Here is a 23,853-nt window from a genome sequence, read left to right as displayed (position 1 = left end):
ATAAAAAAAAAGTTTTCCAGTACAGCACCCAACAACTGCACCCACTTCCTCAGATCCCGTCCTGGCCCCAGACCTCGATCCGGATTCAGCTTCACCATGGAGGAGGCAGATGGAATCCTTACCCATTCCTTGTGGCAGGCCGGCACGGCAGCCCCCCAGCTGTGCAGACCCATATGCCTTCACCCCTGAGCTGTGGCCCGCTGCCTGCGTGTGATCCACCCTGTGGTGGGCTCTGGCCTTTGCCTTCTGCTGCCCATTGCCGTGTCTGCCTGGTTCCGCCTGGTCAGGAGCCTGGCTCAGGTCTGCATGAACCTCCCCCCCCCCCACTTGGAGCTTGGCTATCAGAACTTTCTCTACCACAGTGGACCAGACCTCCGGGACTTGCTTGTCTTCCCGGCTGAGCAGTCGCCCACCTACCCCTCCTAGGATGCAGTCAGCCCGCATGTCACTTGGCTGTTCTCTTCTGGGTCACTGGGAGCCAAATGCAAGACCAGATGGCCCTTCTCTGGGTCCCACCTCTCCTTTGCACCCCTAATGCAGCACCTCCAGGGCTCGACCCTCCAGCACCCTTTCCATGCCAGCAGGGTGGTCTTGCCTGAGCTGAGCTCCAGAGGAGAGCCTCGGGGGTTCCAGGCAGTCCCTGCTGCTCCAGTCCCTGTGCAGGTGTCGGGGCCTGCTGGGAGAGTGGCTTCACTCCTTGAAAACCATGCCATGCAGCTGAGCCTGCACCTGGGCTGGGACCGCCAGGGGGACGAGGACTGGCTCGCCAGGGTGCCCCACCTTTCCACTCAGGACCACCCCCAAGCTCCACGGCAGCGGCTGCAGAAGCAGCTGGCCAAGCACTTGCTCCAGAGCTGGGGTCCAGCAGGGGCTTGCACACAAGCCCGAAACCTGGGAGAGCTGCTGCAGGCCTGGGGTGCCGGGCCAGGACGAATGCCCCCCAAGGACTCCCACTTCACGCATTCGGAGACCTTCCATCACCTTCCATCTGAAGCCCCAGGCCCAGGCAGCTCAGGTGACAGATGTGCCAGCCACCTCTTGGCGTCCTGAACAGGACGTGCATGCAGCTGAGAACAGAAGTCCCTGCCGCAGCAGCCGGAGGGCGTGAACAGCAGCGTGGAGGATGCTGAAGCCCACACGAAGACACTGGGAATCAGCCTCGCGCAGGGGGAGACTCGGCAGAGTGAGCCAAGCCCTGCAGAGCAGGAACAGGCCCTGAGTGCCAAGAGCCGCGCAGTGGAGCTGCTGCCTGACGGGCGCCAGCCTTGCCCAGCTGCAGCTTGTGGTGGGCAGCAGTGCCCAGGGAAAACCACCGGGTCCGCTTCTGGCTGAATCCCGCCATCTCGGGAAGCCTCAGGCCGGCAGGAAGCTGGAACCTTCCTGGCGCTGCTATCAGGAGGCCCCCGAGTGTCCAGCTGCCCTGAGCGAGGACTGCGGCCAGTGCTTCCAGACCACTGCGGACACCGGCACTGTCTGAGGGAGGTCGGGACCCGGAGGAGCAGACCCACACGGAGATGAGCATGAAGACCTCAGCAACCTGCAGAGGACGCTTGAGGAGCGCAGAGCCCTCCACCGGGAGAATGCTGGCCCCTTGGGCGGGGCTCGGAGGGGTCCCCGTTGGAGGCGGGGCTTGTGCCTGCTGTTCTGTTGGCCACCCAGCTCCTCCCACTGAGGCTGAGACCCAGATCCTCCCACCTCACACACACACACACACACACACACACACACACACACACCTGCCCCGTCCCAATCTGGGGAGATGGTCCAGAAGGCAGAAGTGGCAGCAGGCCATCGGAGAGGGCACTGGGGATCGGGGACTTGGATCCCAAAAAAAGGAGGGGCTTTTCTGAAAAAAAAGTTTTTTAGTATAGCTGAAGGGCTTCTCTTCCTTAAAGAAATGTCATTTTCTTCACGGTGGATTTCTTTCACAGAAATCCCAGCCCCTGGGTGAGCTGCTTACGAACACACACATGCATTGCTTGAATCACTTCTCCGACAGAGAAGCCCATCACTTCTTTTGGTTTTAGAATTTGAGGGCTCTAAAACTGGGGAATCAGTTATATTGATTCTGTGTCTAACTTCAAAAGCCTGTGAAAGTGTCCCACATCTCAAATACAGTGTGTCAACTTCACAAACATGTTCCCCATAACTGGCCTTTAGAAAGGAGAACACAATTCACTAATTCATAAATTGTTGCTGTGTTGCAATTCAATATGACTTTTTTTTTTTTTTTATTTGAGACCAGGTCTCACTATGGAGCCCAGGCTGGCCCTGAACTCTCGAGAATCACCCTGCCTCAGCCTCCTGAGTGCTGGGATTGCAGGCGTGCACCTATTTTTATCTTGTTTTTCCTCCTGACTATTTACCAAAGTTTGAAAACCAAACTGCAATTCCTCCAGAAAATGCTTCAGGACAATTACAATGTGTCACTTCTCCTTCCTTGTTGACTATTATAGTTAGAAAAAAGGTAATACCGCACAGCAGCTGGAAATTCAGAAATACTTTCTGTAATAGAACATGGGGAAACGGATCTTCTGTGAATGAGAAGGGAACCAAGAGCTGATGGAGAGAGGGGGAGGGAGGTAGGGCTGTGTTATAGACAGCACCAGCTGCCCACAAGGAATGTGATCACTGCGTATTGCAAACAAGGACTAATAAAAAAATTTTTTTATTTATTATTTATTTATTTATTTATTTTTAGCCAGTCAAATTTAGCAGTGGGGGGAATAAAAAAATTTTTTAAGAAACACAAACTCCTTTAAAAATATTTTTGGGATTTTTTTTTTATTGGTTTGGTTGTTTGTGACAGGGTCTTTGCTATGTGGTCCAGACTGGCCTTACACTCAATATGCAGCCAGGTGATCCTCCTGCCTCAGCCTCCCGAGTGCTGGCACTAGAGGCTGTGTGCCACCACCATTGACTAAAAGACTATTTTCTCTTGACAGGTTGCTTGCTATGTCTGTGGCCGATACTACAAAACCCCACTCGGATGAGCCCTTGGCCAGGGTGGCCTTGGAGACCGGCAGGAACGGCCAGGGTGCAGGCAACCTGCCCACCAGCAGTAGGCCATCCAGCGGCAGCGTGGACTACAGCCGCTCCCAGTGCTCCTGTGGCAGCCTGCACTCCAACTGCGACTACTCAGAGGACTTTGTGTCCCTGTGCTCCGACCTGGCCACCAACAGGAGCTACCTAGAGCCAAGGGTGGCCAGAGATAAGAGGAGGTTCCACGCGAGCAAGGTTGCCCAGCCTAAGGGTAAGAGGCACAGGGCCCGGAGGCTCCGCGGCCAGGTCTGCAGACACCTGCATTGACTGCCCAGGAGGGTGGACTTCGAGTCCAGCATCCCCACTCCAGGTGGCGCAGGACCCTCTGTGCCATGCTGAGATGCCTAGATCCCACGCCCCCCTCCTTACCTCCTGGGCAGGCTTCTTCCAATATACCAGCCTGAGGCCTCCTGAAGTTTAATGCCTTTCTTTTATTGATTTGATTTTTTTTTTTTTTTTTTTTTTGAGACAGGGTCTCACTATGTGGCCCAGGCAGCCCTTGAACCTGCAGCAATCCCCCTGCGTCGGCCTCCTGAGTGCTGGTATCACAGGTGCATCTCACACCTGGCATGTTTTTTAAAAGTTCTGTCTCTGTGCATTTGTGAACTTTTCTAGGGGAAAAGACCCACAGCTGTTGCCAGATTCTCAAAAGGTCAAAAGCTCCTTTTTTAGAGATGAGGGGTGGCTCAGGCGAGGATGAGTGTGACCCCGTGACCCCATGGAGAGGACCAGGGTCAGGAGCTTACCTCAGCACAGCAGCCTCCTGCTGGGTCCCAAGAGTGCACAACACTGAAGTGGGGCATAGGGGCCCTGATTTGAATTGACCTGAGACTGACCTTCATTTATTTTACTCAGTGTGAATAGTTACATATTTCACCACAACAATATTTTTTGATTAAAGGGTGCTGTTTTAGACCCTACTGGGAAAACTATGAAATGATAGATACATAGATAGGGATAGACAGACAGACAAACAGATAGATCTCCATAAAATAAAACAAAAAATGCTGAGGGCCAGGTGTACTTGTGCATACCTATTGTCCCAGCTTCTTGGAAGGCTGAGGCTGAGGCAGGAGGATTTCTTAAACTCAGGAATTCAAGACTAGCTTGGGCCACATAGCAAGATTCTCTTCTCACTTTCTCTCATTTTCTCTCTCTCTCTCTCTCAAAATAAAAAAAGTCTGGAACCACCTGCCTAAGGTCATCCATCTATAAGCCACATTTTACATCAGTTCTAAGCCTGTATAAGATTATTGAAGGAGGCAGCTGGCACTTATAAAACCATCTCCCCAAGACACAAACTGCATTTTGAGCTTTGAGTGCCTTATAATTTAACTTTTTTTTTTGTCTTTTTCATTTTTATTGGTACCAGGGATCAAACTCACGACTGCCTGCTTGCAAGGCAGGCACTTATGCCGCTGAGCTAAATCCAAAGCCCGATAATTTAACTTTTGAAAACTGATTCCTGACAATTCTTCCAAGCTCCTTATGCAAGACACATCTTCAAGGCCGGGGATTTATCTCACTAGGCACAGCACCTGCCTGGCAAGTACAAGGTCCTGAGTTCATTCCTGGTACCAAAAAATAATAAACATAAGTCAGAGCAACCGAGTCATTCAGTGGCTCACTCCCCAGCAGCCTGGGGCCCAGGAGAGCGAGCATTGGCTGGCCTCGGACCTGGCTTTAAACAGGTCCTAGACGGAGCTCTCCCTGCTGTCCCGGAATGACGAGGCGTCCCGGGCAGCGTTTCTTAGTTTCTTACCCTCTCTGTTCCCACGCAGCTGTGTTGCCCAAACAGCGAGTCCCCTGCCAGCCTCAGGAGGCGTGAACTGCACTCGGGGATGTTTCTGCTCAGCTCCCCAACGTGGTAACGGAGCCTCCCACCTCCGGGATGGTCACACTGGGTCACAGCTGCAGTGTAGACCCCAGAGTCACCAGAGAGCAGCGGCAACAGCAGATTCCTGTGAATCCCACTTTAGAAAATCAATGAGAGCAAACTTTACAGAACTGTTTCTAGAAAAAAGACGAGAGGATGAAGGAGGACTTGAGCTCAGCGGGTTTCTGAGCCAGCCGGGCCAGTGGCTGATTCCGTCCCTGGAGACAGCCAGTTAACGTGTTTCTGCAGCTCCTTTCTCTAGCGCTGCTCCCTCCTTTTGGAGGAAGTGTACTTGGGATGTTTTCGGCTCCCTTCACTGCCCATTAGAAACTGGCTCTTTAGGTGTTTTGCCAAGACAGAGGCAGCACAGGCGAGGGCCACTGAGGCTAACAGCCACTGGGGAGCCTTCTGCCCTGCAGTCCTTGGCTAGGCAGAGGTGGCAGCGACAGCTTCTCTAACAGGGGACAGGGACACTGCAGAGGACAGACTGGTCCTTCTTCTCAGCCTCTTCCTTCTCCTGGAGATGGAGGACTTGGGCTTCTCTCTCTTTTAAGAGGAAAGAAAGTGGAGCCCAGCAGAGGGGGTGTCCCGGCCAGTGCCTAGCTGGGGAACACAACCCACAGAACCAAAGTGAGGACAGAGAGAGAGAGGACAGCAGGCCAGTGACACCAAAGCAACAGGGGCCAGGAAAGGAGGCCAGGAAGGAAGCCAGAAGGAAGGAGCTGGGCCCAAGAAAACCAGAGGTGACCACAAGCGTTCTAGAGGGGACCAGGCTGGGGTAAAGCTGGGAGCCGCCTCGCTGTGGGGGGATGGAACTTGCAGTGTGCTTTCGTTGAGTCAGAACCGCAGCTCACTGGGTGCATTTGTGGGGAACTAATCTGAGCAAGGCTTTGGCCTCGGTAGTTTGAGCGTTAGGCATTTAAGTGCAGTCCGATTGGTCAGCTGACTCTGCCTCCCTGCGTAAAGTGAGATGGAAACTATAAATTCCTGGTACAGGCTGGCTGTTAGGGTTAACCCCAGCCCCATTGCCCATTACCTTCCTATTACACAAGCACCACCTGCACCCCCTGGACAGCTCAGACTTGTCCTGTGTCCCCCAGTGCCAGTGGCATCTTTACCTTTCCAGAGCAAACAGAGCCACTTGTCCTGTCCTGCCCCCGGGAGGGGAGTCAGGAATCCATCTCAGGCACGGCTGGGCCCTGAAGGATGTGGAGGCTGGGGAGTGGGGCAGAGATTACACAAGACCTTTGGGACAGACCCTTGGTCCTTCACATCCCCGTCTCATGGAATCTATGCAGCTCCACGCACACCGCGCCTCCCAGCAGATGCCACAGTATTTGGTCCCTGGTCACTCTCTCCTGCTGTCCCTGCTCTGCCGTCACCCACGCAAGGGGACATGGGTCTCCACTGCCCTTGGAATCCCCCCAGTATTGTCCTCCTAGTCTCAGAGCCAGACTGTCGGGGTGTAAGACATCCCAAGGTGCTGGGTCCGGTCACGTATCAGCTGACGCACGATGCCCTGGTCCGGGACTTCCAGATGTGATAACACACCTGGCCTCCAGGCAGCCAGAGCCATCCACAGCCTCCCGGCAGGGGTCCCAGGAAACTGCTGGCACTGAGAACCCTGGAGGTCTCCGAGATCAGGACTCCCGGCTTCTTCCCATGCACGCCTGCTTTCTGTGGGTCGCTGCCTCCACTGTGGAGCCCAGTGCACTGAGCCACGTTTTGGGCCATGTGTGCACACGTGGGCCGTCACCAAAGGTCAGGATGCCAGGGACATCAGACACAAAGTATGCGTCTCTCTCCAGTGTGACAGCCAGGCTGGAGGTTTTATTTTATTATTTTTTTCCCTTTGGTACCAGGAATCAATCTGACTTTGCCAGACTACGTATTTTAGAGCCCAGTTTCAATCTACCTTTCTCAAATCTAGTATACTAACATGTACACATGCACCTGGACATCACTGCAGGCAGAGGCACACAGACCTGTACATATTCCTCAAGTGAAAGCACACAGACCAAAGCACATGTCTGGCTGTGCGCCCAGAACAAGGGACATCCATGCGGATCAGTGTGTTTCACTTAAAATGAGCCTGACAGCACAGTGACGTTACACTTACTTTTACAACTCAAATTCAATGAGAAAAACTTAAGGCTGAGTATGATATTCTTCAGATATTTTTTGCTTAAAATGCAATGAATAAGCTGGGCATCGTGGTGCACGCCTGTCATCCCAGCACTTGGGAGGCTGAGGCAGGGTCACTGTGAGTTCGAGGCCATCCTGAACCTCGAAGTGAGTTTGAGGTCAGCCTCCTGAACTACAAGGTGAGAACCTGTCTTTAAATAAAGAAATAAAATAAAACACATGAATGAATATACTCCAATAGCTGGTGTCCAAAGGAACAAAGAAAATAATTGGCGTCAAGTTTATGGATGTGGGACATATCTATTCATATTCATTCATGTTTTAAAGCATCTACTATCTTTCTAAGGGTGTTTTTTTGGTTTGGTTTGGTTTGGTTTTTTTTTTTTTTTTTTTTTTTTTTGGTACTGGGGATTGAACTCACCACCTCATGCTCACCGGGGGGCAGGCACATGTGCAGGAACTGTCTCCCCAGCTCCTCTAAGGGTGATTTTTAACAGGAGATCCTCACACTATGCTCTCCTGGCACCAGAAAGAGCTATCAGACCCACGATACAAAGCGTCCAGCTCAGTGACTGACCTAGGAGAAGCACTGTCCATGTTAGCAGTTGCAGTCTCCTGGGGTTTTTGTTTTTGTTTTTTTGGTTTTATTTTTGGTCTTTTTGAGACAAGGTCTCACTATGCCGTTCACATTGACCTTGAGCTCACTTTGAGACCAGGCTGGTCTCAAACTCATAACAATCCTCCTGCCTCAGCCTCCCAAATGCTGGGAGTACAGGCATGTCCTGGCTTTCAGTAGCATTTTATAAGAGGAATCTAAGTGCAAGCCAATGAAGACCTGGTTTTATCCTGTGTCACTGCAAAGCTATGCAACCCTGGACAGATGACTTAAACCTCCCGCCTGAAATCAGACCACAGCTGACCCTGCAGAAGCGGGTTAATGAGGTACCGTGTATCAAAGACCCAGTCTAGCGTGCGGGACTCACTCAATCTCTGTCCTTTCCCATCCCATTTACACTCCACATTCACACGTGTGTGAGTGTACAGGGGTTTGAGCAAGTGTGTGTATGTGCACGTCTGTCTGTGTCACCAGTAACCGCTGGCTGTCTGCCCGTGCAGGTCAGAAGGAAGCCTCGGTGGGGAAGAAGCAGCCCTGGATGGCACCGTGCCTGCACTCTCAGCTCAGCCTGGTGGCGCACAGGAGAGACGCCATGGCCCACCGGGTGCTCTCGGCACGGATGCACAAGATTAAAGAGCTGAAAAATGAGCTGGCGGACATCCACCGCAAACTAGAAGCCATCATCCTCGAAAACCAGTTTCTGAAACAGCTGCAGTTTAGACACCTGAAGGCCATAGGGAAGTACGAGAACTCGCAAAGCAATTTGCCGCAGATCATGATTAAGCATCAGAATGAAGTGAAAAACCTGCGGCAGCTGCTCAGGAAATCCCAGGAGAAGGAAAGAACGGTCTCTAGGAAGCTCAGGGAGACTGACGGTGAACTGCTGAAGACCAAGGATGCCCTGCAGGTGCTGCAGAAGCTCTCGGAAGACAAAAACCTCGCAGAGAGGGAAGAACTGACCCACAAACTGTCCGCACTGATGGCGAAAATGGAGGCGAATGACAAGAAGATACAGGTGTGTATCCAGGGCACAGACACACTGAGGGTCCGCTAGACACTGTGGAGGACACGCAATAGGGCCCCCCACACCCTGTAACACAGCATGGTGAAGCCCTCGGCTGGGCGCAGCATCTTTGCTGTCCCCGCTGATTAAAACAGGAGCACACACCCTGGTTTTCATCACCCCTTGTGTGAGGGGGCAATCCTCTGGGCCAAGCTTTCTGTCTAAGTCCAGAGCCGACCGTTCACTGCAAGGCAGGTGAGTGGCATCAGGCAGTGTCTGGGCTGGGATGACTACCCCACAGTCCCTTGGCAAGGTCAGCAGGGCGGCCCCTCACGACTCTCAGTGTCCGTTCCAGGGGAGCCCTGGCCACCAGGGTCCGCACTGGTGCTTGAGAACCTGCAGAGAGAGGGCAGTTCACAGGGCAGAACCACCAAGCTTTCGGTTCAACTGTGACATTGATTGATTTTATTTTTCTTTCTGAGACAGGGTTTCACTGTGCATTTCAGGCTGGTCTCGAGCTCACTTTGTAGCCCAGGTTGGTCTTGAACTTGCAAGGATCCTCCTGCCTCAGCCTCCCGAGTACTAGAATGACAGACATGTGCCACCATGCCTGGCTACTTATCTATCTTAAGGATGGTGTTCAAAGACATTTTGGGTTTTTAGGGGGGTTTTTTGTTTTTATCAAATTTCAGAGAATGTAAAAACAAAGTAAAAAAACGTATCCTGTAGATGAACCATTCTCTAACACTGCACCGCAGTTCTGCCCTTCTCCAAGATCCGCTCTGCCCCGCGAGGCTGTGCCCCTGTGGCCTGGGGCCAACCAGCCACCCTGACTCTGGCTCCTGTTTGCAGAGCCTGGAGAGGCAGCTGAGGCTCAACGCGCGCACCTTCACCCGGCAGCTGGCGGCCGAGAACCGCAAGACGCAGGCAGCTCAGATGGCCACGAATACCCTGCAAGTGGAGGTCAGGCGCCTGCAGCAGAAACTCAAGGTACTTTGAAAGCCACATGTGAGCCGGTAGTGCTGGCCCAGCCCGGGACAGCAGCACATGGGTGTGGCCGGGTCCGCGGCTATCTCCCTGGGAGCATGCGCAGAGAGAGGGACCGTGGCCCTTGGGAGAGGACCACGCACCATACCCCAGAAAAATTAAAGCTCTCTTCGTCCATGAGGCTTCTTGGTATCATTTTTATTTCATCACGCTAACGTGATGCGTTGTTCAGATTTTAATGTAATTCTAAATATGATTTTACACAAAAAACTAACATATTGTAATGTCAAGGGCAAATTTTAGCATATGTGCTGCCGAAGGGAGGATAAGGGCAAATTTTAATGGCCCCCAATTTAAAGTCTCACGACGAATAGGTTTTCAGAGTTACCTTTTAAGCAAGGTGCGGTGGCACCCACCTGTCACCCCAGCACTGAGGAGGCAGAGACATGAGGGTTGCCCTGAAGCCAGCCTGGGTTACATGGTGAGAGTCTGTCTCAGAAAGAAAACTTTTCTAAAATTTCCAACACTTTGGGAAGGCTGTCTATGACAAGTGAGAAACGAGCACTTTCAAATCTCAACTAATAAATCTTCAGCTTGATTCTTGAGACAAAAAATTCCAACTTTTCTGGGATGAGCAGGGAACTTGGTTTCCAGGGAGTCTCGGGATCAGACCGCTGCGGTCCGGGGCAGGGAGGACCGGGAGGCAGATGGAAACCCTCCCTAGAGTTTCAGGAAACCGAGAAGAAATGTGCCAGAAAGTTAGCATGGCAACACAAGCAGCTTAGAAGTCTGAGAGGAGAGAGGGTCTGAGATCCAAGGGCCAAGATACAGGAGACACAGTCAGGAAATTTTAAAACGCTTCTGTTTCCTTAGCCCTGTAAATAGCCCTGTGTGCAGAGCTAAATATGCTAAAAACAGATTTCTGCCAGCAGATATGCTTAATACCCAGTGTCATTCCTAAAGATACAAAATTCTGTATCTACTAAGATTTCAGTTTAGCCACAAAGATAACAAGATTGCAGAAATAGGTGTTTTAAAAATTGTGGGAGGCTGGAATGACGGCACTGCCTGGTCTCACTGTGAGAGACCCTGGGTTCTGCCCCAGCACTCCCAGCAATCAGAAATCCCTCAAAACTGACTTTGTAAAAAGAAAGGTGAATGAGCTTCTATAGCGTGCATTCCTGTGCTTCCAGAAAGAGAGACAGGGCAGCCAAGGCGCAGCGCAGTGCCTGGCCTGTGGGAGAGGCCGGGTTTGAAAGCCCTGCACCAAAAACACAAGCCAAATAAGAATGAGGAACCTTCATGAACCGTATAGAATCGTCTCAGGCTGTGCTGGTGAGAACAGGGAGGGGAGAGAAGTGCGCTGCCATCTAGGAAGGGGGTAGCAATACAAATTACCCAACTTACATTTTTAAAAATCAAGACAGCCACAGAAAAGGGGGAAATAAGGTAAGAGGGACAGTCCCAGAACCTAGATTTCTTAAGTCTCTTCTTGCTTGATGTGACTTTGAAGTCAATAATTATAAGGCAGAGCTAAATGTAAAGAACTGAAAGGCTGTACCAAAAATCCCAAGTAAAGAAACCCACAGACTCAACTACGTATTCAGCTGGTGGTGTAATGTCAAAGAAACTGTTCCAAGCTGGGCCTAGTGGCCCACACCGTAATCTCAGCACTCATGAGGCTGAGGCAGGAGGACTGTTTTGAGTTTGAGACCAGCCTGGACTACAAAGTGAACTCAAGGCCAGCCTGAACTGCACAGTGAGACCCTGTCTCAAAAGACAAAAAAAGAAAGAAACCATTCCAAGTGACTGAAAACACATTATCATCTATGTCAGTGACATACAAGGCCAGGACAAAAATATCTTCACATATGCACATACAACCTTAAACTATCGTTAGTTTACTGCTTTTGGTGGTGGTAGTCGGGATACTATTATTTTAACACTGATATGTGCGTATGTACCATATAACACGGTGAATAATGTTAGTCATTGAGAACTGGGACTTAGGAGATAGAAGAAAGAAAATACAGAAGTAAATAAAAATTCTATAATCCCAATTTTGATTCGAAGCAAAAGTATGAATTCACGATTTTTTTTGTCACAGACTGCAACTTATGCACCAGGTCTGAGAGTTCACAGTGACACTTAATAAACAAAACGCATCAGTGATTCCCCCTTTGGGGGGCTCCGGCACACCACTGGGGGAACAGTACGCTATTTTGAAAACTTACAGAGAAATAAACAGACACGTATTTTTACTTTTTCTGTGTGAAGCTTTCTCTAGACTCACCATATTGTACAAGAAGTTCTAGCCTCCTTGTGAAAGCGCTCCAGCTGATGAGGAGGAATGACTCAGCTCACTATTTTAGGGTGCCTGATGAATTCCGCGCTCCAGTCAATGGTCCTAAGATGCTAGCAACCCCACAAAACAGCAAGCAAGAGGTGGCCCTTCCCAAGGGCTCTGCACACCTCCCCCTTGGAGTTCCATGCCAAAGCAGCCTAACTCTGGCTGTGCCCCGCGCCTAACAGCTGATTTATCAGAGCATGGACAGACAGAGCAGGGACAGAAGGGGCGGGGGATGACCACACTGTGGGAACGCAGTCAGCCGCAGCAGAGGGAGGGGGACTCCACAAGGCTAAGAGCAGGCTCTACCACAAACAGCAAAGTGGGGAAGAATAGATGGTGTGGGAACCTACAGTTAAACAATACTGAGAAATTTCTGCACGCATCACAATGGTTTGGATCTCATTCGGGTCCCAGTTCAAACCAGCTTTAAAAATATTGTAGGAGGGGCTGGGGGTTTAGCTCAGCGGCATAAGCACCTGCCTTGCAAGCAGGCGGTCGTGAGTTCGATCCCTGGTACCGATAAAAATGAAAAAGACAAAAAAAAAAAAATTAAAAAAATATTGTAGGACACTTGGGGAAAAAAGTTGAAACAAACTGGGTACTTGATGGCATCTAGGTTTATTACTGATCTGAGGGAGCAGAATGATGACATTGTGGTTAGATTTGAAAAGGCTCAGCTGCTCATACTGAAATACACAAGTGCAGTAGATTACGCTGTGATACCTGGATCCGCTGGACTAATCCAGGGTGGAGAGGACCAGGGGGCTGGGTGTGCGGAGGGAAACAGTAGGGTCGTGAGCAGCTCATCAGCCGAGCCACCACATGGGCTCACGGTTACCCTCATATGCTCTCTAACTTTTTACACTTCTTATATTTCCATTTTCAAAAGGAAAAAAGTCAGAAAATTATATATTTTATGTATTCAAGAAAAAGTAGAAATAGATTTAAAAATAAAAAGGCTGGGCTGAAGCTAGGCACAGTGGCAAACACCTGTAATTCTAGCGCTCTGGGAGGCTGCGGCAGGAAGATTGCAAATTGGTGCCCAGCCTGTGCAACTTACTGCCTTAGCAAGAACTCATCTCAAAATAAAAAATAAACAAGAGCCGGGCGTGGTGGCTCACGCCTGTAATCCCAGCACTCAGGAGACTGAGGCAGGTGGATTGTTGGGAGTTTAAGATCAACTTGGGCTGCAAAGTGAGCTCAAGGCCAGCCTGAATTGCATAGTGAGACACTGTCTCAAAAAGACAGACCAAAACAATAGAAAAAACGAGAGAGAGAGAGAAAAGAAGAAGAAGAAGAAGAAGAAGAAGTCCAGTCTCTGTCCCCACCCATCATACGTGACCACCACCAGAGTGAGAGAAAAGAAAAGCCTGGGCGTGGTGCTCAGGCCAGTGATCCCAGCACTCTGGGAGGCTGAGGCAGGAGGATGGCAGGTTCCAGTCCAGTCTGGACAACTGACAGAGAGAACGTCTCAAAAAAAATAAAAACACTTTTTAAGGACTGGGACTACAGATAGTACAAAGCTGCTGGGCTCCATTCCTAGTACTGGAGGTGGGGAGAGGGTGAAGAAAGAGGGACAAAGGGAAGGGGAAAGGGGAGAAGGGAGAGGGGGAAGACAGACAAATGGCTGATCCAGTTTAATATCCCGGGAAAGAAGATCCGTGTCCACAAACTATGTTGCTCTAAAAATGGAAGAATGGAAAGCCGTGGAATGAGCCTGACTGCCGTGTAGGAGGCAGCACAGAGCTAGACGATGACCCGGGACCACGGCAGTGGGCCTGCGGCACGAGCACCACAGGGGCTGTTCTGTCGTCGGGAGCTCTAACAGGTTCCCCTCGCTGAGCCAGGATACTGAGAAAACCTCCCTGAACAAAGAGATGAGCATGAGACCCAACAGACTACATTAGGCAGTAACAGCCAGATCTTGGAAACCGCCCACCCCCCGCAACCTGGTGAACGGTAAAGAGATGGCTTTTTAAATGTGCTGTACCACTCTGCCGTAGAGGAGGATGGGCTTGCAATATTTCTAGGTAAATGGGTGCCCCTCGAAACTATACTCTGAGGTGAAATAAATCGGACGTGAACGTGTAAATACCCCTTTTGTTTTTCTAGTGTCAGAAATCATAAGTGCACATAAGGACCATGGGGTATAATAGATACTGTGAAATAGGAAGAAAACGTTCAGATGGGGAGGGGAACAAGGGAGAAGGAAAGGAAAGAAGGGGAAAGTTTACAAAAGGAAAATATGGAAGTGTTTCCTGAATGGGGAGAAGATGCAGTTGAGGGAGGGAGAGGAATGGGGAGAAAAGGACAGAAGTTCCATCACGTACAAGTATAAGTTCTCTACATGAATGAGACCTCATGTGTACCTACAGTGTACCAATAAAATCTGATTTAAAAGAAGAAAAAGAGACTAAGTTGCCCAAAATGACTTAAGACAATCACTTTGGCCATTTCTCATGACTTGGTCATTTCCCATGCCTGTCACCTGCTGCTCCCCGGTGTCCAGGACAAACCCCACCTCGGTCTGGTGTGCCTGCCCTCCTTCTGTGCACAGCCCTGGCAGAGACCCTGTGGGGAGGGACAGGACTCCCACAGCTGTGTCAGAACCTGGGCCGTACCGCCATGCGCTCCATTACACGTGACTCTCAAATTTAAGTAACTAAAGAACCGACATCAATTCTGTTTGTGAATTTACAATCTAGGCAGGGCTTGCTGAGGACCGCCCAGCGGGGTGCTCACAGGCTGGAAGCCGGAGTTATCTGGTGTCCCACTCCATCTGCAGCAAGAGCTGAGGGCGTAGCTGGATCTCTGGCAGGAAGCCTACCATTGAATCTCTGTGAGGTGTGAGCACCCTCACAGCTCCATCGCTGGGTTTCCAGGGCCAGAATGAAGGGGATGTGGAGGTGGAGACAGAGTCAGACAGAGAGCAGCAAGTGCCAGGCAGGAAGAAGTCACAGTGCCCTTTATGACCTCACGGTGCTGCCACCCAGCATTGTCTCTGTCTCATTACATGGGCCAAGGCAGTCCAGAGAGTAAAACACGGGTGGAAGTAGAGAAAGAAGTGGAAATGAAGGTGGAGGTGGGAGTGGAGATAGAGGTGGAGATGAAGGTGCAGGCAGAGATAGGCAGAGACGGAGGCGGAGATGGAGGCGGAGGTGGAGGGTAGTGCTGGGTGTGGAGGGCCCACTGGAGGATTGTTGCCAGCAGCATCTGAAGGAGAACTGGAGGGGAACAGGGTGTGCTGTTGATTCCCCTGGGGGAGCTTCTCACCCTGGCTTTCCTGATATGAACTCGGCTGTGATCACTGGAGGAGCTCAGGTCCTGACCATTGCTGAGCATCGTTCTCTGGTGGAGCCCTGGTCCTTACCTTGAGCATCACTTCCTGGCTCCGGTGCAGCTCCCTCCGCTGCTGGCACAGCTCCTTCACCCTGCTGGTGTAGATTTTCTAGCTTCCACCAGTGACCTTAAGGCCTTCCCAGCACAGATCCCATGAAACAGACTTGCATGAAACACTGCCATGGGCTCCAAGCCTAAAGGTGGACTGATGCAGGACGTGGCCATGGGACCCAGGCACTCGGCTGAATTCTTTGGGTCTCGGTGTGTGGGGCAATCTCCTGCACTCTTGTATTTGACCCTTTGGGTGACTATTATAAGATAATCCTATAAATCATGCACCCTGTATTAAAATGTTTTGCTTGTAAATCCTGACCACAACAGATGGAGGTGGAAATGGAGAGGAAGGTACAGGAGGAGATGGAGATGGGAGATAGAAATAGAGACTGAGACAAAAGCCAGCACCAGGCGGAAAGCAGCCCCACGGCTCTTTGTGATCTCACCCTAGCTGTCACACAGCATCCTCTCTGCCCATTGCACGGGCCTGGGCAGTCCAGGACATAGATGTCACCTCCCGAGGTGGGGTCCCAAGGTGCTGGAGGAAAAACAGCATTGCAGCAGCTTCAGGAAACAACGGTGGGCCACGCTAACGGCCGCCGTTACCGTCTGGGCGCAAGCTCCTTACCAAAGTCGCTGCAGGCCCATTTCCAAGGAAATGGGTTACAATAAGAAGACCCAGGCCACCGGCCTCCTGCAGCTCCCGGATGAGGTGGTGCAGCCTTGCTAATGGGGTGTCTCCCAGGAATTTTCTCTTGGGGGGGTGCTGGGGATTGAACTCAAGGCTTGTGCACTGAGCCACATCCCCAGCTGGCTTTTTACTCTTCACTGTGAGAGAAGGTCTCACTAAATTGCCCAGCGTAGGTTCCACCTTGCCGTCCTCCTGCCTCAGCCTCCCAGAGTACTGGGACTGCAGTGGGAACCATGACCTAAGTGCAGCCATTGTCTTCAGTAGAGCTGCAGGTGTTCTGTCCTCTGCCACTGAACTCAGCTGAGTCAGGAGTCGTCATCAACCTGAAACCTCTGTGACAGTGCTGAAAACAACTTTGCTGTGTGCAGCTATGCTCACTTACCCCATTCCTGCGACTTCTGTTTGCCACCTTGTAAAGGAGACAAGCTCTCTAGAATCCACGCCTCTGACCGGAGAGTACTCCTCTGGGGTCCACTGGTATGCATAAAATTTCCTTTCTCCTGAGCTCCTGGGTTCGGCTGACCCAGTTCTTCCCGCAACAGTTCCTCAGGTGTGTGCCACTGTGCCTCGCTGGACTGTGACTGGACTCACTTTGAGCTCAGGAGCAGCTTTCCTGAGGGCTTCTCATGGGGATTCCATGAACCTTCAGGCTACACAGTGGCTTCCTCATTCCCGTGATTAGTTGGTGGATCGCAGCCACACAAGGGTCCTGCAGGGTTTGGGCCCAGCTCTGCAATGTGGGTGCCCGCTTCGACCTCAGCAGGCAGCCTGCTTCCCCTCGCTGCCCCCGACCTGCAGCTGCCCGACCCACAGCATCCAGATGGAACTGGACTTCCCAGAAAATCAAAATCCCTCCCCCGCCAAAAAACACTGAAATCTCTGTTTCTTAAGCAATGTGAGAGAAAAAACACTCATTATAGTTATATACGCTCCCCCTCCTCTTCAACCTCACACAGGGCACGTGGCCGGCAGCCGGAGCATCTCTGGTCCCCAGGCTAAGTGACCACAATGAGGAAGGACAATGGGGCAGGTGGAACCTACCACTACTGATTCTGGAATCATAAATTCTAGAGAAGATTCCTGTTCTCGTGTTGTGTGCAGTTGTAGAGTGGCCAGAAACTAACTTTACTAACTTTACAATTAAGACGAGAACAGACCTGCACTGTCCGGCTGAGGTCACAGACAGACGTCACATTCTCTGTCCTCTATGACCGCGCTTGGCTTCCCCAAAGCCCCATTCCCAGGAAGACACAGATTCTGTCCTGGTCCACTCTAGTCCAAGGCCGCCCTGGAGGTGTCGTCACCCCGTCTCCCTGCGCGTCTGTCCCCCGCTCCCCTCCACACACCCTTCTCCCCACCGGTGGCCGGTGCCCGTCACATCCCGCGCCGTCTGGTGTGAACCAGCCAGTGGCACTTGGTGGCCTCCTGCCACACCATGGGCCTCTTCCCTCAGCAGCTCATATCATCCGTGGCCACTCTGGTGAGGGCACAGAGCAGGACAGGACAGAGAGAAGGCTGTGAAAAGAGCTGGCATGCAGAGCCTTGTTCCCATTGCCAAGATGCATCACTCTGTCAAAGCCAACACTGTTCGGTGTCTGGAAAGAGGCACAGGGACAAGGCACACTGCTTCTGTTCCTTCTGGGACCTGCAGATCGCATAGACTGAGCTGGCTTAAATTATTTTCTGAAAGAAATCAGGGTGAATAAAAGTAAATATTAATAGAAAAATCAATCTCATTATTCTTTTTTAGGAAAAGGAGCGTGAGCTTGAAATAAAAAACATCTATACTAATCGAATACTGAGAAATATACGGGAACTAGAAGATTACCCAAAAGGTATGTTTTTACTCCTTTTGCTCAAAATCTATTTTTAAGTACCCAGTCATATTTGCTTAATGTATATAGCCAAAGTAATGGATATTTTATTTTATTTTGGGTTTTTGAGACAGGTTTTCACTATGTAGCTCAGGATGGTCTTGGACTATGTTGCTCAGGATGGCCCCAAACTTGAGGCAATCCTCCTGCCTCAGCCTCCTGGGTGCCACAATACCCAGTCAATGATGAGCTTTTTTTTTTTTTTTTTTTGGTCTTTTTCCTTTTTATCGGTACCAGGAATCGAACTCACAACTGCCTGCTTGCAAGGCAGGTGCTTATGCCACTGAGCTAAATCCCCAGCCCCAATGATGGGCTTTTTAAAAAACATTTTATTAGGCACTGAAAGGCATTATGTGATCTTAGAAAGATGATGCAATGGTGAAATTGCTGAAAGACCTGCAAAGGAATGAAAATGCTTTCCTGTTTTCCCATTTGGTTCTGTCTTTAAAGTCCTTACAACAGGTAGAAAGCCAGGATGACTTTTCAGCTGGAAGCAAAATATCTATCAAAAATTATATCTGCTAGGGGCTGGGGATTTAGCTCAGCGGCATAAGCGCCTGCCTTGCAAGCAGGCAGTCGTGAGTTCGATCCCTGGTACTGATAAAAAACAAAAAAGACAAAAAAAATTGTATCTGCTATCAGGGCACAGCTTTTGAAAAGACTTTTTCTAGATATACTTTACCCTAACAAGATGCCCATGAGCCAGGCATGGTGATACATGCCTGTCACTCCAGCATTTGGGAGGCTGAGGCAGGAGGACTGTTGAGAGTTCAAGGCCAGCCCAGGCTACAGAGTGAGTCCCAGACCATCGTGAACTACACAGTGAGACCTTGCCTCAAAAACAAAACAAAATCCACTGTAGCTTTTCAATTCAGTGGGGTTTTGACATTGCTTATACCTACGTGACTGCCAGCGCTTTGAAGCCACATTACCCCAGAGAGGTCCTCATGCCCAGACCGGCTGGACTCCCCACCCCTGGCTTGCACACTGTAAGCAGCCCTCGTGATGCCCCCACGGCTCATCTGCAGCTCCACAGACCGCCTGCAGGGGGCAACATCCTTGCCCTCCCACAGCAGTTCCACTGTATCCCAGCTCCCCAGTCTACTCCGCTAGGGGTGCCCGTAGCTGTTGTGACCCAAAGTAAGATGCAGCAAGGAAGATAGCAGGAAGAAGAAATGCAAGGAAACCAACAAATGTTATATGTATATTGAATATTAAGAAAATAGTATATTTTATTACTTTGCATACTTCAGCAATATTTTGTTTAAAATCCATATTGCTTCCAAATGTAAAATATGATTCTCACATGCAATCTACTTACTTGGCAGTTTCTTCAACAAAATCAGTACAAGCAGACAGGAAAAGCTTGTTACTTATAAACGTGAGACACCAGGAAACCCAGAAGTCAGAAGATGTGCCATCCTTGACAACTAAGGTACAGAAACGTGAGGTCTTTATAGTAACCCAGCTAAGGCAGGGATTTAGCTCAGTGGCATAAGCACCTGCCTGGAAACCCAAGCTAAAACCCAGCAGGGATTTAGCTCAGTGGCATAAGCACCTGCCTGGAAAGCTTGAGGTTGTGAGTTTGATCCCCAGTACCAAAAATAAATAAATAAATAAATAAATAATATTTTAAAGCCAAGCAGGGTGGCTCATGCCTGTAATCCCAGCATTTGGGAGGCTGAGACAAGAGAATCATTGCAAGTTTGAGGCCAGCCTGGACTACAAAGTGAGCTCAGGGCCAGTTCGAGCTGCATAGTAAGAACCTATCTCAAAAAAAAAAAAAAAAAAAAGCTATAGACCATCACCTATTTGACACACAGTGTTTGTGTTCATTAGACTAAAATACAAGCTACAATTTGTGCTGCTTTTCTAAATTGTAGGGTAAAAAGATAACAAGAAACATTCATCCTAAAGAGAAATCAACTGAAATAAACCTTGAAATTCCACACTGTGTCAGTAACCTACCAAAGCAAGAAGATTCCAAGAGAAAATTCAAAGGTAATCATAGCAGTCTTAAACATCTCCAGGGGGCAGGGAAAACAGCTCAGCGGGCCAGAGCTCACCTAGCACATGTGAGGCCCCGCATTTGGTTATTCTCAAACTCTGAAAAATGTCTCCTGCCTTCTTAGTTGATTTTTTAAAATTGTGAATTAGTATACATGTGCATAAAATCACACTTAAAGCTGGGCATGGTGTGCCATGCCTGTAATCCCAACACTCGGGAAGCTCAGGCAGGAGGATCTCCTTGAGTTCAAGGCCAGCCTGAGCTACACAGCAAGACCCAGTCTCTAAAACAAAGCAACAACAACAAAATCATATGCAGTTGATAGAATCACAGTAAAGGAGCACCAAGGTGGCCGTGGTGGCACACACCTGCAATCCCAGCAGTGTGGCGGCAGAGCCGAAAGGGTCCCAAGTTTGAGCCCAGTCTGGGCAACTTACTGATTCAGAGACACCACGAATCAAAATTAACAATTTTAAAAGGCTGGGGATGTAGCTCGATGCAAAGCCCTGGGGGTCTGTCCTCTGGACCAGGAGTAGATGATGACTGATAGGGAAATGAGGCTGGAGAGGTGCCCTGGAAGGCCACATCTGGACCAGGGAGCCTAGGAGAGCTGACATAACAGCCCTTTGGTAGACTTCCCCGAGTGGAAGGCCACTCTGCCTGCCGCAGACTCATGCACCCTGGCGGCCGCCTGCGTTTCCCAGTGGTCACACAGCCTGTATAAGTGTCCACTTTCACTCCGTCCGGGTAATTGACATTGTCTTACAAGCTTACTCATTTGAAATCTTCTTTCTGCACATGCACTGTGTCAGGCACTGCTCTGGCACTGGGAGTCGGCAGAAAACAAGGGTGAATCATTCTGCGCTGGGCAGGCACTGGCCCAGCACAGGGGAGGCCCTGAGCTCAACACTCAGCCACCCCCCTCAAAAAAAAAACCCAGAAAATATCCGGCCCTGGGGTACTTATGAACACCCTCCCCTTCAGTTCACACTACCCACCCCACTCTATACCAATGCCCAGAACTCCCACGGACCGCAAAGGCCACACTTTATTTAACTACTACTGTTGGTTTGTTTGTTTTTTGAGACAGGGTCTCACTATGTGGTCCAGGCTGGCCTTGAACTCACGGTGATCCTCCTGCCTCAGCCTCCCCGGTGCTGGGATTACAGAACCATTACTCCTTTGACAGACACTTAGGTCTCAGTGTTCCACCAAGTGTTCCTAAGCCAGGCTGCAGTACATATCCTTCCACCCACCTCTGTCTTTCCGCAGGCTTGTTCCCAGAGGTGAGGCATGAGCCCAAGTATGTCCACTTGAAATTTCGATGCACCCTATACCACACTGCCACCCAAAAAGCTCCTGCAATTAAAACGCGTCCCCAGTGGGGGCTGGGCAGGGGCCCAAACCTGCCACATCCCCATATTCTCATCAACTCTGGGAATTATCCGCCAAGGAGCGGGGGAAACCCTCGCTGTCTTCCCGGCTCTCTATCCTGCTAGTGAAGCTGAGAACGTATAAGCAACTTGTTGGCAAACTGCACATCTTTGACTATGAATAGCGTTTTCTTTTGGTTTCCAGGCTCCCACGTACTTGGGGTACTGGAGGAACACGCAGCCCACGTACGCAGCCTGCTAGCAGCACACGCTCCTCTGTGTGTGGCGCACGTTTCTCTTTTGGCCTCCGCTGTGATTTTAGCTCGCAGCCTTGCAGGGCACTGAACCGTCCTTTCCTTTAACACAGATTTATCAAAGGAAGACGAACATCTGGACGCGCACGCAGTTCTGGAGGCTGCTGGGAGACAAAAGGAGAAAAAGGAAGACCTAGAAAAGAAAGCCCTTTTGCAGGAGCCCGAGCTGCTCTCCCAGAGAGGGGGGCCCCACGGCGGCCCTCCGGACCTCGCAAGCTCTCTGGACGACAGCGGCACAGCCGGCCAGGAAAGGCCAAGGCGGGGCGTCCCGCAGGGCGACTCGGAGGCCGAGGCGGAGGCGCATGCGGGCTCAGATCGCGATCGCGATGGCGATCGTGGGGCCCCAGGCAGCTCCAAGCCACCCTGCAGGCAGCGGAAGCTGTACGCCTTCACGGAGGCCACGGAGAACCTGCACCACGGTCTCCCCGCGTGCGGCGGCCACGGCCCAGGCCACCATGGCGCACACCGGGCTCCCAGGCCAGAGGCGGGCGGGGGCTACGAACCCTCCTTCGGGAAGTCCGCCCGGACCAAGGCCAAGGACCCCGCCTTCCGGGAGCGCAAGAGCAGCCTGATGGAGGAGCTCTTCGGGGCCGGCTGCGTGCTGAGAGCCGACCGAGCTGCGCCCGGGCCGGCGGAGGGGGGCGCAGACACTGCCCTGAAGAAGGCGCCCCCACCGCAGCCGCCCCCGGGCCGAGCCTCGGCCAGCAACGCCTTTGGGGACTCCAAGGCCACCGTGGGCAGCTCCGCCAGGTCGTCGCCACCCGCGGAAGAAAAGCGAATCGCTTAAATATAACCGATGTCTTAAGGCACCTCGGCCTGCCATCCTGCTTCTTCCGTATGACGCTCGCGTGCAAGAGAGGGTGTGTCAGGGTGTGCGCTGGAATTCATGTTAGACTTTGGAGAGTCCAGTGTCAAAATCCGTTGTATGCTAGCCAGCGATGGCATTTAAATACAAATTTGCAGCATTTTTCTAAAAGCGAGCCACGTGCATTATTTAACGTTTTTTGTAAGACCCATTTCTTAGACGGCTTTGGTTCCGTGGGAACAGTCCAGGGACGTATCTGCAAGTAAAATCGCGCCAGCCAGCCAAACAGCGGGATTAGAACTGCGAAATGCGGAAAGCAGTTTGGAGGGAGAACACAGGATCCAAAGACACTTCGCATAGGAAAAACAAGTGCGATGATTACCAAGCTTCGGTTTATGAACACAGATTTTGAGGCTACTCCTATTCAGCTGCACTGGGCATCTCCTATACTGTCTCTGCCTTTCCTCATGGACACCCTAAGATCTGGTATCTTTGTATGGAGATTTATTGCATGACCCCTCCGTGACAACCTTTTCCCACTTAATCTTGTTTTAAAAAAACATGATGTAGCGTTCACTCGAACTAGCTGCTCAGTCCTAATTGATGTATTTGTACCCTTGGCATATTTTAAATTGGGGCCACAAGCATCTACTTCCAGACTTGCCAAGCCCTACAGCAATGGCCCAGGCTTCCCAGAACGGGTGGTTAGAGACTAAGCTACAGAGGCAGCAGCCTGGCAGGATCCCAAACAGCTCATCCCTAGATACTGCTGCCTCAGTCTCTGCTCTCTCCCTCTCGGCGGCTTTCTTAGACTCAAGCATTAGGGGTTGTGAAGCCCCCTGCCCTTTCCCTGTCCCCGCATGCATCCCTGCACAGGTGGCTCCCTTTCGTCCTTTAGTCTTGCTTTCTGGTTCGATCACCAAAAAGCCACAAAAGCTGCCAGTGGGGCTGCTTTTCTCTGAGACTCTCACAGTGAAGGGTCACTCAGCCCCTGTGGGCCTTCTTGGAAGTTGCACTGGATGTGGACGCAGTAATTGCTCCTCCTCTTCTCTGCCACGGTTGTGAACAGACAGGACATGCTCTACCGAATCTAAAGGTCACGCCAGTGTGTGGTATTAATGTAGTGAAACACATTTTAAAAGGCAGTGAAAGTCAGGATGGGAAGATAATTGCATTTAAAACCAAAGAGGGGATAGACGGGCCCACTGGCATAAACAGGGAGCTCAGGAGTGGGACACACAGAGAAGGAAGAGGGTGCTGGAGGTTCAGAGGCTCGTGAGCTGCCCAAACTCCAGAGAAGTCTGCAAAAACCACTCAAGCGATGTCCTAAGTGACAGTCCGGCATGTGTCCCTGCTTCCTCTAAGACGGTTTTCAC

At 50.9% G+C, this 23,853-nt stretch overlaps 1 protein-coding gene, 1 long non-coding RNA gene and 1 pseudogene across 2 annotated transcripts in view; 2 read left to right on the top strand and 1 right to left on the bottom strand.

The window, feature by feature from the left end:
* Window positions 1-23,059, top strand: part of Lca5l (lebercilin LCA5 like) — a 30,750-nt gene extending 7,691 nt beyond the window's left edge. Inside the window, exons 2-8 of the mRNA XM_063224527.1 lie at window positions 2,946-3,253; window positions 8,180-8,694; window positions 9,535-9,672; window positions 17,854-17,938; window positions 19,306-19,412; window positions 19,861-19,978; window positions 21,726-23,059. Of these exons, the coding sequence (XP_063080597.1) occupies window positions 2,956-3,253; window positions 8,180-8,694; window positions 9,535-9,672; window positions 17,854-17,938; window positions 19,306-19,412; window positions 19,861-19,978; window positions 21,726-22,459 (1,995 nt within the window). The 5' untranslated portion in view covers window positions 2,946-2,955 and the 3' untranslated portion in view covers window positions 22,460-23,059. The remainder of the gene's footprint in view (window positions 1-2,945; window positions 3,254-8,179; window positions 8,695-9,534; window positions 9,673-17,853; window positions 17,939-19,305; window positions 19,413-19,860; window positions 19,979-21,725) is intronic.
* On the top strand, window positions 97-1,708 carry LOC100712619 (coiled-coil domain-containing protein 22-like; annotated as a pseudogene).
* Window positions 18,023-21,999, bottom strand: LOC134470432 (uncharacterized). Its single transcript, XR_010039312.1, has 2 exons — window positions 21,881-21,999; window positions 18,023-21,773 (listed from the first exon to the last, which is right to left on the bottom strand). It is a non-coding gene; the product is annotated as an uncharacterized LOC134470432 (long non-coding RNA).
* Window positions 23,060-23,853: the final 794 nt, after the last annotated feature.

The sequence above is a fragment of the Cavia porcellus genome, unplaced genomic scaffold (genome assembly GCF_034190915.1).
Source record: "Cavia porcellus strain 051 isolate PalLab524CR breed Dunkin Hartley unplaced genomic scaffold, mCavPor4.1 scaffold_15, whole genome shotgun sequence".
In the NCBI taxonomy this organism is placed as follows: domain Eukaryota; kingdom Metazoa; phylum Chordata; class Mammalia; order Rodentia; family Caviidae; genus Cavia; species Cavia porcellus.
Note: the sequence above shows the minus strand (reverse complement) of the source record. Positions and strands in the feature narration are given on the sequence as shown.